Raw genomic sequence first — 17,374 nt, 5'->3', positions numbered from 1 at the left:
TCCCCCAAGAGATCCGCACCTCTGAGTCCCTCACCATCTTCCAGTCCCACCTCAAGACGCATCTCTTCACCTCTGCCTACCCGTAGCCCCCCTCCCTTCTCACCTGTGTCTAATCTTTTTCTGTTTTGTTTGTTTTGTTTTGTTTTGTTCTGTTTTTATCTATCTGCACTGTAAAGTGACTTTGAGTCCAAGAAAAGCGCTATAAAAATAAAATGTATTATTATTATTATTATACAACTGGCCCATTGTAACGTTGCCTATGTGCACGAACCTAACATTAGCCTACCTATTAACCTACATGTTGACAGTAGAAATCAGAAACAACCAGTCTGAGAGTCAATTTCCTCTTTCGTTTTCCAACCCCTACCTTCTGAGAGGCCAGCTCCTCAGTGAGTGTTTTGTTTGACTGACGGAGTCGTGTCAGTTCCTGTTCCTGGCTCTGGAGGCGGAGCTGCAGTTCACTGGTCTGGCTACCGTCACACTCGAGTGGGAGGGACCCTTGGGAGGGGCTCTCTGTGCTGCGCACCAACTTCCCAGAATGCATCATGTCCCGTAGAGTGGGCCGCTTGGACCGCAGCGAAGAGTTGTGGCTCCGCCCAAAGTCAAAGGAAAATGGCGACCCAATGGAGTCTGGTATGAGAGGTCAGGGGAGAGGGGTGGAGAACACCAGGGTTATAAGGTCACAGGGGAGAATTAAATCAGCTGGTTACTATAGACAGAATGTGATGAGCCAGATGAGGGGTGAGACAGATGAGGAGTGAGACAGATGAGGGGTGAGACAGATGAGGGGTGAGCCAGATGAGGGGTGAGCCAGAGGAGGGGTGAGCCAGAGGAGGGGTGAGCCAGATGAGGGGTGAGACAAATGAGGGGGGAGACAAATGAGGGGGGGAGACAAATGAGGGGGGAGACAAATGAGGGGGGAGACAAATGAGGAGGGAGACAAATGAGGAGGGAGACAAATGAGGAGGGAGACAAATGAGGAGGGAGACAAATGAGGAGGGAGACAAATGAGGAGTGATGGGACAAAAAGCTTATGATCACATTGAAAATAATCTCATAATTCCAGTCCATCAGGATCTTCCAGAGAATTACAGTTGGTGTTTCTGACATTATTTTTGTAAAACAAACTCACCTTCAACCTCTGATGCGTAGAGGAGCACAACGTTTATTCACTCTTATTCTTATTTGACTCAACTATTTGACTTATTTTCAACTGCCCCGTAACTCAGAACATTGTACATGTTATATTGTCATTTACGTTGTTTTTATTTTAATAACCTTTGGTTTTTACATTGTAGTTAAAGGATTTATTTATATTTTTAAAAAGAGCATGGTGAGAGAGATAGAGAGAGAGAGCTTGTGTAACTGCTCTCCTTCTCTCTCACAGGGAATTCAACCAAGCTCAGAACCAATGTGCCTACAGGGCCACACGCGAACAGCAATGAGCTCAACACCACTGAAGGCCACAACGAAGCGAAAAGACAACTTTTTAGGGATACAGATCCATTCTAAGACAACAACCTAAATAGATAAGCATGGACACACTGACACTCATCACCATCTATATCAATCGATCCAGCACAAAAATATGACCAATGCAGGGACCTGCACCACAAAGACAGGATGATATAATATGCTTTCACTCACCAAGGCTGAGGGCTCACTTGAAGAGAAAGGTGGCACAGCGGTTCTTCCTCTGGGCAAACTTTTCCATGACTTTGGTAATGAAGTCTTGTAACTGCTGAATCAGCTGGCTTTCGATGGACAACATGGACAATACGTTGAGTCACGGCTGTCCCTCGAGAGCAGGAAGAGGTAGTGAAGGTTTTTACCCTCTTCAAGGTGGAAAAGTTCCTCTCTGACTCGGATGTCGTCATAGGTGTTATGATCATTTTCAGCAGAGTGACGTCTCAGCAAAAGCCTCCTCAAGGTTTTTCTCATGGATCTTAACAGAGACAGGGCTGTCTTACCAGTGTGAAGCTCAGTGTGGCGGTACAGAGTGGTCAGCTCAGACTTTAACTTTTCCTCGTTTCCTAGAGGCCATAGTTTCAGCCGCACAGTCAAGCTCAGATGTAGGGAATGACAGGACAAATTGTGGGAAGAGCATGCTGTCAACCAGCTTGGCAGCGATCAGGTCGTCACTTTGTGAAAACCTCTGCTCCACCTGGGAGATGACTGTGTCTCATGCCTCCTTCATCACCTGCGCTGTGTTGGTTATTTGTTGGCCTGGCTTCTCTGTTCCATCGTGAACGGTGGCAGCCTATTCATCAGTTTGCTTCTGCATATTCTGGACATTCTCTCAATGGGTGAGCGCACTGCTAATCACAGATGCATCAATGCTCCGTTCTTGCAGAGTGGTGCATAAAATATCAACTTCTGGCATGAGGAAGAAAAAAATACCAGCAGCTGCAGAAAGGCTCGGTCCTGGAGTTTTTTTGACAGGCCGTATGCCTCACTTATGGTGGCCTCATCCCAACCTGGTTGTGTGCGTATGTCCTCCATACACAGGAGCAGCGCAGCGCGGTTTTCCCAAACTGCATTGACAGTTCTACTTTTAAAGTTCCATCGTACAGTGGGTGGTCTTGAAATGCGTCTCTGTGTTGCCTCAGCAAGTCCAACACGTTTTGGAACGCCAGAGAAAAAGGTGGCAAAAGCAGTGAAATCTGCAAAAAACACCTTCAGGATGCTCATCCTTGCTGAACAAAGTTGCTGCAAAGTCAGGTTCAGCTGGTGAGCATAGCAGTGGACAAACTGGGCATGTGGGTATGTCTCTTTCATTAGAGTCTGTACCACTCGGACGTTTCCATTCATTACAGCCGCCCCATCATAAGTCTGAGCAATCAGCTTTTCTCCCAGCTTCAGTGGTTCAGAGTCCAATTTTATCTTTAACTTCAACAAACTCCAAAAACTTCTCTGTCACTGTATTGTCAGGCAAACATGTATCGCAACACAACCACCATTTGTGATTTACAGGAGACATCAGTTGTCTCATCTGCCTGTATGGCAACAAATAATGTCTCGTCCACTTGCTTGGCTATCTCCTCCCTGCACACTTCATACATACAGTATAACAGTTTGTTTTGTACAGTGCCTTTGAAGAAGGGCTGCCTGCATAATAGTGCCTCAGAAGTCTCGAATCGCCCTCACACTGTCTTGAAAATGCATCTGAATATTCCAGGATTCAGGGAGTCCACCGACTCGTCGTGCCCCCGCAGTGCGGTTTCACATTTTCCACACAGTTTAATATGTTATGATCCGACTGAGAACGTACCTGTTTTCCTCCACCTGTTTGTTATGATGCTCATCATCATGCTCATGCCTGTATGCACTGTCAACTTGGGGTGTGACATTTACCCTTCCAAGTAAGCCCAATTTCACAGCATTGTCCAGATGACTCCCGTTGCTCTAATGTTTTGCAATCCTTTGTAACCCGTCCTCGACCAAGTACCATATCCACCAAATAGCAGACATGGAAAACAGAAGAGTGCCTTCATTTGTGTGCTAACTGTTAGCCACTTTTACTTCAAAAACCATTCCACATTAAACCGCCGTTTACTTTTACCAGCAGTTTGAGTGATGACAATATCCCGTGGCTGATGGACACCAAGTTGCTTTACTTCAAGATTCTCCTCCGAATTAGGGGTTTCAAACCAGTGCTCAAGTATGAAATCCACTTTATTCATTTTCTCAAGTTATCTGGCGTTTGTGAAGCTAACAAATTAGCTAAGACAATCTACCCTCCTCGCTCTTCTTGACAACTAATGTTGGTGCCAGACAGACAGACAACCAATTAGGTCTGAAATACAAAATTACGCTGTAGTGGGGCTACCAGCTGTCAGCCCCACTTGGCATCAAATCTACATTGATCACACTAACATTCTGAGCATGCGTATCCATATTTTCACACATACAATGTACACTGCATTGTGAAAGAGGGCCTAGCCCCACATTTACGCTTAGCCTATGGCCTACTACTGCAAACTTGAATCGGTGAAGCAGCAAGGCAGGGACAAATTAACATGAAATAAAAAATATAAAAATAAACAATATATCTGCAATGCTTTTAATAAGCACTTTGAATGAAAAAGTGGCAAATGTGATGCTGGCCAGGCAGCTGATTTATTGTCTTGTTCTCAAACTTTAGTTTCTCTGGAAAGTGGTAATCCTGTTTTTAGTTTCCAGCTATTCACAGAAGCTGAGGTCCTAGCCTTCGGCAATGACAACATAGACTCATACGTAATAAGTGTGCTGTACCCATCGCTGCAGGTTCAGTGACACACATCTTCATTTTAACTCTAAGTACAGGAAATATCCCTAAGGTGTGGAAATCAGCTCTCATTCTGCCATTACATAAGGGAGGGGATGGTAGTGGCTTGGATAATTATTGACCCATCTCTAGGCTCCCTTGTCTGGCAAAGATCCTTGAGTCTTTAGTCAATGAGCATTTAGTCTTTTCTTTCTGATAATAGTATTGTTAGCATCAATCAGTCTGGTGTTAGACCTAAACACAATACCACTACAGCCACCATGCTATTTGTAAATTATACTGCTAATGCTAAGATGATAGAAAGCACTGTGCAGTGTTGTTCAAAGACTTGTCAAAAGCTTTTGACACTGTAGCCCATGCTATCCATTTGACACTGTAGTCCATGCTATCCATTTGACACTGTAGCCCATGCTATCCATTTGACACTGTAGCCCATGCTATCCATTTGACACTGTAGCCCATGCTATCCATTTGACACTGTAGCCCATGCTATCCATTTGACACTGTAGCCCATGCTATCCATTTGACACTGTAGCCCATGCTATCCATTTGACACTGTAGCCCATGCTATCCTTTTGACACTGTAGCCCATGCTATCCATTTGACACTGTAGCCCATGCTATCCATTTGACACTGTAGCCCATGCTATCCTTTTGACACTGTAGCCCATGCTATCCTTTTGACACTGTAGCCCATGCTATCCATTTGACACTGTAGCCCATGCTATCCTTTTGACACTGTAGCCCATGCTATCCTTTTGACACTGTAGCCCATGCTATCCCTTTGACACTGTAGCCCATGCTATCCTTTTGACACTGTAGCCCATGCTATCCTTTTGACACTGTAGCCCATGCTATGCATTTGACACTATAGCCCATGCTATGCATTTGACACTGTAGCCCATGCTATCCATTTGACACTATAGCCCATGCTATGCATTTGACACTGTAGCCCATGCTATCCATTTGACACTGTAGCCCATGCTATCCTTTTGACACTGTAGCCCATGCTATCCTTTTGACACTGTAGCCCATGCTATCCATTTGACACTGTAGCCCATGCTATCCTTTTGACACTGTAGACCATGCTATCCTTTTGACATTGTAGACCATGCTATCCTTTTGAGCAAACGTTCATCTATAGGACTGGGCACTGATGCCTGCCGATGGTTTTATGACTCTTAAAGATAGAACTCAGGCCGTCATGGTTGACGGGGGCAAGTCCGAGCCCTCAGAGTTACTCAAAGAGGTTCCTCAGGGTTCAGTAATTGGTCCGCTATTGTTCTCACGTTATATAAATAATATTGGTGATTATATCAAATATTATTTGTAATGGAGTACACAGTGATGTACTCCATTTCTCCTTTAGCTGATCAAGCAATAGGGATGTTGGAGTCTGATTTAAAAATTCTACAGTGATCCCTTACACAGCTAAAACTTGTTTTAAATGCAAAGAACACATTTGTACTCACAAGCTTGGATGATATGCAAATCGAACAGGTCTCTGCATATACACACTTAGGGGTGTGGTTAGACGATAGGCTTTCTTTAAAAAAAACATGTTACTGAACTGGGAAAAAGTTACAATTCAAGCTAGGGTTCCTTTATAGAAACAGGGCTTGCCTGTCCTCGGCTAACAGAAGACAAACTGTTCAGGCTACTTTTATGCTTCAACAACCACACTAAATCCTGGATGCTTTTTAGCATGGTATATCACCGGTGATAGTTACAGAACGCATCAATATATTCTATATCAACATGTGGGTGGGGCATCTCTTTCTGTGAGAATAAGGGTTATAATGGGTGATAGTTACAGAACGCATCAATATATTCTATATCAACATGTGGGTGGGGTCTCTCTTTCTGTGAGAATAAGGGTTATAATGGGTGATAGTTACAGAACGCATCAATATATTCTATATCAACATGTGGGTGGGGCCTCTCTTTCTGTGAGGATAAGGGTTATAATGGGTGATAGTTACAGAACACATCAATATATTCTATTTCAACATGTGGGTGGGGCCTCTCTTTCTGTGAGGATAAGAGTTATAATGGGTGATAGTTACAGAACGCATCAATATATTCTATTTCAACATGTGGGTGGGGTCTCTCTTTCTGTGAGGATAAGGGTTATAATGGGTGATAGTTACAGAACGCATTGCTGTATTCTATATCAACATGTGGGTTGGGCCTCGATCTGTGAGGCGTGAACAACACCTTCTCATTTATTTACAAATGTATTTAATTCCTACGAGACTAACAAATATCAAAACCAGATCACAGAGGTGGATTACATTAAAGACTCCAGTCGTCTCCACATAGTTGGGTACAACGGCTTTCAGTTACTTCGCTCCAATTTTTTTTGTTCAATTGTGTGTCTCTGTTTTGTATGATATAAAATGTTTTTAATTATTTTATTTGTGTGCCTAAGTGTACATGCAAACATTTCTTCACAGGGCACAGCCTCAAAAGAGAACCAGATCCCTGTTTGAAATAAAGTTAAAATAAAAAAATTATACAGAAGGGTAAGACATATGAAGGGTGGTGAGACAGATAAGGGGTGAGACAGCAGGGTGCAGGCTCTTACGTCTGTGTGTGTCAGTCTGTGGCTTGGTTTGGTTCAGAGGAGCTTTGTTGTCCTGGATGATGTCTTTGGCTGAGGGAGGGTCCACCATCTCCCAGTCCTCAGAACCACAACTGTTCTCTGTATAGAAGACACTCCGTCTGTTCTCCCCTCCAACGCGACCCACACGCAAACCTGACATGGAGTTCCTGGTCCAGGAGAACACACTTGGTCAACAACCACTAAAACTAGAATATGAATGCAACAACTACACTGTCTCAATATGGACAGAGGAAAGTGGTCAATGGTTCCCTGAAGTATATATAGTAATAGTATATATAGTAATAGTATATATAGTAATAGTATATATAGTAATATAAGAGGAATGTCAGCAAACGTGTATAATCCCATGCAAAATTGAGAGTTTAGATGAACTGTGCCCCAGTGTGGTTTGGCGGAAGCTCCGTGGCTGACCGAAAGGCCCTACAACAAGTGGTGAAAACCGTCACAGTATTATACTGTGTTATACTGTGACTGTGACGGTGTTATGCTGTGACGGTGTCATGCTGTGACGGTGTTAAACTGTGACGATGATATACTGTGACGATGATATACTGTGACGATGTTATACTGTGACGATGTTATACTGTGACGATGTTATACTGTGACAGTGTTATACTGTGACAGTGTTATACTGTGACAGTGTTATACTGTGACAGTGTTATACTGTGACAGTGTTATACTGTGACGATGATATACTGTGACGATGATATACTGTGACGATGATATACTGTGACGATGATATACTGTGACGATGATATACTGTGACGATGATATACTGTGACTATCATACTCTGATGATATACTGTGACGATGATATACTTTGACTGTGTTATACTGTGACAGTGTTATACAGTGATAATTATACTGTGACGGTGTTATACTGTGACGGTGTTATACTGTGACGGTGTTATACTGTGACGGTGTTATACTGTGACAGTGTTATACAGTGATAATTATACCGTGACGGTGTTATGCCGTGACGGTGTTATGCCGTGGCGGTGTTATGCCGTGGCGGTGTTATGCCGTGGCGGTGTTATGCCGTGGCGGTGTTATGCCGTGACGGTGTTATACCGTGACGGTGTTATACCGTGACGGTGTTATACCGTGATAATTATACTGTGACGGTGTTATGCTGTGACGGTGTTATGCTGTGACGGTGTTATGCTGTGACGGTGTTATACTGAGACGGTGTTATACTGAGACGGTGTTATACTGTGATAATTATACTGTGACGGTGTTATACTGTGACGGTGTTATACTGTGACGGTGTTATATTGTGACGGTGTTATATTGTGACGGTGTTATATTGTGACGGTGTTATATTGTGGCGGTGTTATACTGTGGCGGTGTTATACTGTGGCGGTGTTATACTGTGGCGATGTTATACTGTGACGGTGTTATACTGTGACGGTGTTATACTGTGACGGTGTTATACTGTGACGGTGTTATACTGTGACGGTGTTATACAGTGATAATTATACCGTGACGGTGTTATACCGTGACGGTGTTATACTGTGACTGACGGTGTTATGCCGTGGCGGTGTTATGCCGTGGCGGTGTTATGCCGTGGCGGTGTTATGCCGTGGCGGTGTTATGCCGTGGCGGTGTTATGCCGTGGCGGTGTTATGCCGTGGCGGTGTTATGCCGTGGCGGTGTTATGCCGTGGCGGTGTTATGCCGTGGCGGTGTTATGCCGTGGCGGTGTTATGCCGTGATAATTATACTGTGACGGTGTTATGCTGTGACGGTGTTATGCTGTGACGGTGTTATGCTGTGACGGTGTTATACTGTGACGGTGTTATACTGAGACGGTGTTATACTGTGATAATTATACTGTGACGGTGTTATACTGTGACGGTGTTATACTGTGACGGTGTTATATTGTGACGGTGTTATATTGTGGCGGTGTTATATTGTGGCGGTGTTATACTGTGGCGGTGTTATACTGTGGCGGTGTTATACTGTGGCGGTGTTATACTGTGGCGGTGTTATACTGTGGCGGTGTTATACTGTGGCGGTGTTATACTGTGGCGGTGTTATACTATGACGGTGTTATACTGTGATAATTATACTGTGACGGTGTTATACTGTGACGGTGTTATACTGTGACGGTGTTATACTGTGGCGGTGTTATACTGTGGCGGTGTTATACTGTGACGGTGTTATACTGTGACGGTGTTATACTGTGACGGTGTTATACTGTGACGGTGTTATACTGTGATAATTATACTGTGACGGTGTTATGCTGTGACGGTGTTATGCTGTGACGGTGTTATGCTGTGACGGTGTTATGCTGTGACGGTGTTATGCTGTGACGGTGTTATGCTGTGACGGTGTTATACTGTGACGGTGTTATACTGTGATAATTATACTGTGACAGTGTTATACTGTGACGGTGTTATACTGTGACGGTGTTATATTGTGACGGTGTTATATTGTGACGGTGTTATACTGTGGCGGTGTTATACTGTGGCGGTGTTATACTGTGGCGGTGTTATACTGTGGCGGTGTTATACTGTGGCGGTGTTATACTGTGGCGGTGTTATACTGTGGCGGTGTTATACTATGACGGTGTTATACTGTGATAATTATACTGTGACGGTGTTATGCTGTGACGGTGTTATGCTGTGACGGTGTTATGCTGTGACGGTGTTATGCTGTGACGGTGTTATACTGTGATAATTATACTGTGACGGTGTTATACTGTGACAGTGTTATACTGTGACGGTGTTATACTGTGACGGTGTTATATTGTGACGGTGTTATATTGTGACGGTGTTATACTGTGACGGTGTTATACTGTGACGGTGTTATATTGTGACGGTGTTATATTGTGACGGTGTTATACTGTGGCGGTGTTATACTGTGGCGGTGTTATACTGTGGCGGTGTTATACTGTGGCGGTGTTATACTGTGGCGGTGTTATACTGTGACGGTGTTATACTGTGACGGTGTTATGCTGTGACGGTGTTATGCTGTGACGGTGTTATACTGTGATAATTATACTGTGACGGTGTTATACTGTGACAGTGTTATACTGTGACGGTGTTATACTGTGACGGTGTTATATTGTGACGGTGTTATATTGTGACAGTGTTATACTGTGACGGTGTTATACTGTGACGGTGTTATATTGTGACGGTGTTATATTGTGACGGTGTTATACTGTGGCGGTGTTATACTGTGGCGGTGTTATACTGTGGCGGTGTTATACTGTGGCGGTGTTATACTGTGGCGGTGTTATACTGTGACGGTGTTATACTGTGACGGTGTTATACTATGACGGTGTTATACTATGACGGTGTTATACTATGACGGTGTTATACTATGACGGTGTTATACTATGACGGTGTTATACTGTGATAATTATGCTGTGACGGTGTTATGCTGTGACGGTGTTATGCTGTGACGGTGTTATGCTGTGACGGTGTTATACTGTGACGGTGTTATACTGTGATAATTATACTGTGACGGTGTTATACTGTGACAGTGTTATACTGTGACGGTGTTATATTGTGACGGTGTTATATTGTGACGGTGTTATATTGTGACGGTGTTATACTGTGGCGGTGTTATACTGTGGCGGTGTTATACTGTGGCGGTGTTATACTGTGGCGGTGTTATACTGTGGCGGTGTTATACTGTGGCGGTGTTATACTATGACGGTGTTATACTGTGATAATTATACTGTGATAATTATACTGTGATAATTATACTGTGATAATTATACTGTGACGGTGTTATGCTGTGACGGTGTTATGCTGTGACGGTGTTATGCTGTGACGGTGTTATGCTGTGACGGTGTTATGCTGTGACGGTGTTATACTGTGACGGTGTTATATTGTGACGGTGTTATACTGTGACGGTGTTATACTGTGGCGGTGTTATACTGTGGCGGTGTTATACTGTGGCGGTGTTATACTGTGGCGGTGTTATACTGTGACGGTGTTATACTGTGACGGTGTTATACTATGACGGTGTTATACTATGACGGTGTTATACTATGACGGTGTTATACTATGACGGTGTTATACTATGACGGTGTTATACTGTGATAATTATACTGTGACGGTGTTATGCTGTGACGGTGTTATGCTGTGACGGTGTTATGCTGTGACGGTGTTATGCTGTGACGGTGTTATACTGTGACGGTGTTATACTGTGATAATTATACTGTGACGGTGTTATACTGTGACAGTGTTATACTGTGACAGTGTTATATTGTGACGGTGTTATATTGTGACGGTGTTATATTGTGACGGTGTTATATTGTGGCGGTGTTATACTGTGGCGGTGTTATACTGTGGCGGTGTTATACTGTGGCGGTGTTATACTGTGGCGGTGTTATACTGTGGCGGTGTTATACTGTGGCGGTGTTATACTGTGGCGGTGTTATACTATGACGGTGTTATACTGTGATAATTATACTGTGATAATTATACTGTGATAATTATACTGTGACGGTGTTATGCTGTGACGGTGTTATGCTGTGACGGTGTTATGCTGTCACGGTGTTATGCTGTGACGGTGTTATGCTGTGACGGTGTTATGCTGTGACGGTGTTATACTGTGATAATTATACTGTGACGGTGTTATATTGTGACGGTGTTATGCTGTGACGGTGTTATGCTGTGACGGTGTTATGCTGTGACGGTGTTATACTGTGACGGTGTTATACTGTGACAGTGTTATACTGTGACAGAGTTATTTACTCTGACAGTGTTATATTGTGACAGTGTTATATTGTGACGGTGTTATATTGTGACGGTGTTATGCTGTGACGGTGTTATGCTGTGACGGTGTTATGCTGTGACGGTGTTATGCTGTGACGGTGTTATGCTGTGACGGTGTTATGCTGTGACGGTGTTATGCTGTGACGGTGTTATGCTGTGACGGTGTTATACTGTGACGGTGTTATACTGTGATGATTATACAATGACAGTGTTATTCTGTGACAGTGTTATACTGTGATGATTATACTGTGATGATGTTATGCTATGACGGTGTTATACTGTAATGATTATACTGTGATGATGTTATGCCGTGACGGTGTTATGCCGTGACGTGTTATACTGTGACGGTGTTATGCCGTGACGGTGTTATGCCGTGACGGTGTTATGCCGTGACGGTGTTATACTGTGATGTTTATACTGTGACGGTGTTATACTGTGATGTTTATACTGTGACAGTGTTATACTGTGATGATTATACTGTGACGGTGTTATGCCGTGACGGTGTTATACTGTGATGTTTATACTGTGACAGTGTTATACTGTGATGATTATGCTGTGACGGTGTTATACTGTGATGTTTATACTGTGACGGTGTTATACTGTGATGTTTATACTGTGACGGTGTTATACTGTGATGTTTATACTGTGACGGTGTTATACTGTGATGTTTATACTGTGACGGTGTTATACTGTGATGATTATACTGTGATGATTATACTGTGATGATTATACTGTGATGATTAATGATTATACTGTGATGATTATACTGTGACGGGGTCATGCCGTGACGGGTCATGCCGTGACGGGTCATGCCGTGACGGGTCATGCCGTGACGGTGTTATGCCGTGACGGTGTTATGCCGTGATGTTTATACTGTGACGGTGTTATACTGTGATGTTTATACTGTGACAGTGTTATACTGTGATGTTTATACTGTGACAGTGTTATACTGTGATGATTATACTGTGACGGTGTTATGCCGTGACGGTGTTATACTGTGATGTTTATACTGTGACAGTGTTATACTGTGATGATTATGCTGTGACGGTGTTATACTGTGATGTTTATACTGTGACGGTGTTATACTGTGATGTTTATACTGTGACGGTGTTATACTGTGATGTTTATACTGTGACGGTGTTATACTGTGATGTTTATACTGTGACGGTGTTATACTGTGATGATTATACTGTGACGGTGTTATGTGTGACGGTGTTATGTGTGACGGTGTTATGTGTGACGGTGTTATACCGTGACGGTGTTATACCGTGATGTTTATACCGTGATGTTTATACCGTGATGTTTATACCGTGATGTTTATACCGTGATGTTTATACCGTGACGGTGTCATGCCGTGACGGTGTCATGCCGTGACGGTGTCATGCCGTGACGGTGTCATGCCGTGACGGTGTCATGCCGTGACGGTGTCATGCCGTGACGGTGTCATGCCGTGACGGTGTCATGCCGTGACGGTGTCATGCCGTGACGGTGTCATGCCGTGATGATTATACAATGACAGTGTTATTCTGTGACAGTGTTATACTGTGATGATTATACTGTGATGATGTTATGCTATGACGGTGTTATACTGTAATGATTATACTGTGATGATGTTATGCCGTGACAGTGTTATGCCGTGACGTGTTATACTGTGACGGTGTTATGCCGTGACGGTGTTATGCCGTGACGGTGTTATGTGTGACGGTGTTATACTGTGATGTTTATACTGTGACGGTGTTATACTGTGATAATTATACTGTGACAGTGTTATACTGTGATGATTATACTGTGACGGTGTTATGCCGTGACGGTGTTATACTGTGATGTTTATACTGTGACAGTGTTATACTGTGATGATTATGCTGTGACGGTGTTATACTGTGATGTTTATACTGTGACGGTGTTATACTGTGACGGTGTTATACTGTGATGTTTATACTGTGACAGTGTTATACTGTGATGATTATACTGTGACGGTGTTATGCCGTGACGGTGTTATGCCGTGACGGTGTTATGCCGTGACGGTGTTATGCCGTGACGGTGTTATGCCGTGACGGTGTTATGCCGTGACGGTGTTATGCTGTGACATGTTCCCTTCATTCTTTTGAGTAGTGTATATTATGAGAGCAACAAGCCTAGTTCGCCCTGATGAACCAACTGGCTGATATTTATTCTCCATGCCAGTAAAGAAAGCATGTTGAGTTCAAAATATATGGATTCATAACAAAAAGAAAGTTAATTATTACACCCGGACCTTTTAACTATATAAATATGGCCACCAGGCGGATAGCTCTCTTCAAGCAAAACCTCCAACCATGGATACTACTAAATAATAGTTTTGATTTTGATAAGTGATATGAGATGCTGGAAGTTCTTGCAGGAGTGCCCAGTAAATAGACAGAAGTGAGATATTTTGGGTCCAAAACCTTTAACCAAAGAGACACTGAAGGGCACACCCTAGGAAAATGTAATTATTAGTAATTAGTTTCCACCAAACAAATGCAGAAGAATGTAAATTATAATATAATGGATATTAGGGAAATTTATTATTTCAAACAGGGAACTTAGTTTGTTATTTTCCACAAATACTTTGTTATTGTCCACTGACTCATGCTCTTAGAGTCAGCTTCTTCCCCATGATGTTTCTCTTGTTTATTGTCAACCAGTCTTTTTGCATTGCCAGTCTAAAATTGGGATAATGATTCAGAGACAACTGAAATATAAACAAATAGGTATTGATGATATCAGGTGATGGACCAACAGACAATTTGAAATAAAAAACAACTGTTGGACATATTTCCCCTTCAGGCAAGCTGTCTAGAAGTACAGACAGCTAGTTTGTATTAACAGCATACCCAGAATATATCATCGTCCCATGCCTCACTACCCTGGGAAAAGTAGACAAAAAGCAATTGTTTGCCTGTTTCAGTTATACCATGGCAACAAAGGGGCACTAAAATTGGATTTGTGATCCACACACTCATCTTGTTAGCTTCCAGGCAAAAAATTCTGAGATCATTCAGTCTTGCGCCACTATCCTAGACACGTAGCGACGCCGAAGCGCTGGCTAGCTTGGTTACTGTTTTATCACAGACAGGATCTGTTATAAAAACTGTGACTTCAAACCAAATGTTGTGTTATCATCTTAGTCTCTCTTGGAGGTCTGGAAACTTAAAAATAAAGTTGCAGCTGACTCTCATTGAATTTCTATTGGATGTTAGTTTTCAACCAAAAAATCCAATCCAGGCTTGTTGATGGCGGGCTTGGCATGGTTTCATTATTTCGGCGGTACAGTATAGAAGACCTTTCCTGAAAGTTTTTAGTGCCTAGATTACAACATATCAAAAAAGAACCAAAGATAATGTGGATTCTGTTTTGGAGGAACTGTGCTCTATTCATAAGCAATAAAGCCATTATAACTTCTCTGCTTAAATGCTGTTCTGAAAAAAAAAAAAAAAAGATGTTTTGGCATGCCTTCCAACAGCCTATGGTAACAGTTTAATTTAACAAGCATGTTAAAATGTTATGTCCACAAAATCTAAAATGTAGGTAAAGGTGGATTGAACATTTACTTTCCACAATAAAAGACTGGTTTTCTTTAAAGAATTAAAACCAATGTTAAATTTACATTATCTGCTTTTTTGCAGGTCTTCATATAATGCATAGAATCTAATCCTCGGCTGCTTACTTGATCTCTGTGCTCCAATGACCCAGCTTCAGTGTGAAGTTTCGGGGATTGGCAGGGTGGTGGGAGGAGCTTTGCGCGGAGTGAACACCAACCAGTCCATTCGTGTCCGTTTCCACTGCGAAGTCACTGCGGACCCTCTCTACACTGTCAGAGAGACTGGGCTTCTCAAACACAAAGGCATCTGAAACACAGAGTACACAGTGCAGAAATGGGCATTTCACCCTGGGGGACCATTAGATGTTTTTTATGATGAGAGATTTCTAGGTCAGAGCGATTTGTTTCACACACAATTGGAAAAGGACTGAGGGCTTTGTGAGTCCAACTAAACATGGTATTATTCAGAAAGTGTATTGAAGAACTAGTGAGATCCAGAAAAATAATATATTTGTTTTCTTGCTTGCAAAGCCTCCATTTTATACAGATTGTGCTAGAAATAACTGAGCGTGTAGCCAGGGCTATTGGTTATTGATACTCATTTGATGTCTTTTAGCGATGTTCCTGTCAGGAGACATATAGATTAAAATAAACAACACATTTCTCATCTTTCTAAAAGGCTACAACTCTGATGCTCCAAATGTATTACTGTCACAAGGCTTCATTTTGCACCCTATTCCAACCCTGGGGTGTACCAGAAGCTACCATACACACAGAGGTTCAAAGGTTAAGGAATGTCTTTGTTTTCAAAAGAAAAGCACATTTCTTGTTAATTAAAATATTATCAAATCAATCAGATTGCCTTGTGAGAAACCCCTGAACGATGGTGCACATTACTAACAAATCATCCTTTTTTTGCACTCACACAAACACAAAGACCTACAGAAAGACAGAAAAACACGCAGACACAAACAGAGACACCGACACACACAAACATACAGACAAACGTTTCTGCAGGAGTGCCCCATAAATAAACAAAAGAGAGATCTTAGATACAGAAAGGCTCAACCCATCTTCTGTGAAACCAGAAAGACATTGAAGTTCAGTCACAGAAAGTATCTGATGGTTCAAAGGTTCAACTTGCAAGATTTCCTCAATACAAATTCAGGTCTGTGATTCAAAGTTTGTCAGACCGAGGACCCCATGTATGTTAGTTGTTTTCAAAAGTCTGGCAGGCAGTGGATCTATAAATGTATACCAGATGTTGCCCAAAGCCCCAGGAGAATGCAGAGCTAGACTTGGGGGAGTGAATGGACTACAGCAAAGGACTATGGGAAAAGGTATGGAGTGGTACAGTAGTGTCATGGAAATCCAATCCAGGGGTCAGGTGATCACATGTTTGTCATGTGATTAACTAGAACAGTAAAATACCCTGAGCCAGGTGATAACTGGAAAATGAAAACATCAGTATTTAACTGCTGTAATAGAGTGCAATGGGTCTTTTTCGAAAAAGGGAAAAGCTCTGTCCCCAACAAGGCCATAACTCCTAGTCACTCAAATGTCATTACTGAAAATGAAAATGTGTTCAGTCAACTTACCAGGCAAAATGAGGGCAATGGTAATACAAATGAAGAGAATATATAATTAGAAAACATTTTAAAGTGAAAATACTTTCCAGACAACCTACCTTCTGCTAACAGCATCAGTCAAAAAGTATTCTATAACAAACAAGACACCAGCCCATATCCGTGTGTGTGTGTGTGTGTGTGTACCTGGGTCCTTAGCCACCAGGCCAGAGGTGGAGGGCAGGAAGGTGGGGGACAGCCAGCTGTCTCTCTGTCCTGATCCTCTGCTGTTACTGAACTCCCAACGCCTCTGCTGCAACTGCTGGAGCCAGTAGTGCATCACCTGACGATTAGATGCCTGACACACACACACACACACACACACACAGAGACAGAAACACACACACACACACACACAGACAGAAACAGACACACACACACAGACACAGACAGAAACACACACACACAGACAGACAAACACACAGACAGAAACAGACACACACACACACACACAGACACAGACAGAAACAGACAGTCAGAAACAGACACACACACACACACACACATATATAGACACACACATATATATATAGACACACACACACAGAGAGAGATAGAGAGAT

The 17,374-nt window shown here is 42.7% G+C and overlaps 1 protein-coding gene across 1 annotated transcript in view; it reads right to left on the bottom strand.

The window, feature by feature from the left end:
• tbc1d2b (TBC1 domain family, member 2B) overlaps positions 1-17,374 on the bottom strand; it is a 47,801-nt gene that overhangs the window by 27,391 nt on the left and 3,036 nt on the right. The window contains exons 2-5 of the mRNA XM_029114943.2: positions 16,959-17,109; positions 15,313-15,493; positions 6,854-7,038; positions 368-630 (exon numbers count right to left, since the gene is read on the bottom strand). Of these exons, the coding sequence (XP_028970776.2) occupies positions 368-630; positions 6,854-7,038; positions 15,313-15,493; positions 16,959-17,109 (780 nt within the window). The remainder of the gene's footprint in view (positions 1-367; positions 631-6,853; positions 7,039-15,312; positions 15,494-16,958; positions 17,110-17,374) is intronic.

The sequence above is a fragment of the Esox lucius genome, chromosome 19 (assembly GCF_011004845.1).
Source record: "Esox lucius isolate fEsoLuc1 chromosome 19, fEsoLuc1.pri, whole genome shotgun sequence".
In the NCBI taxonomy this organism is placed as follows: Eukaryota; Metazoa; Chordata; class Actinopteri; order Esociformes; family Esocidae; genus Esox; species Esox lucius.
Note: the sequence above shows the minus strand (reverse complement) of the source record. Positions and strands in the feature narration are given on the sequence as shown.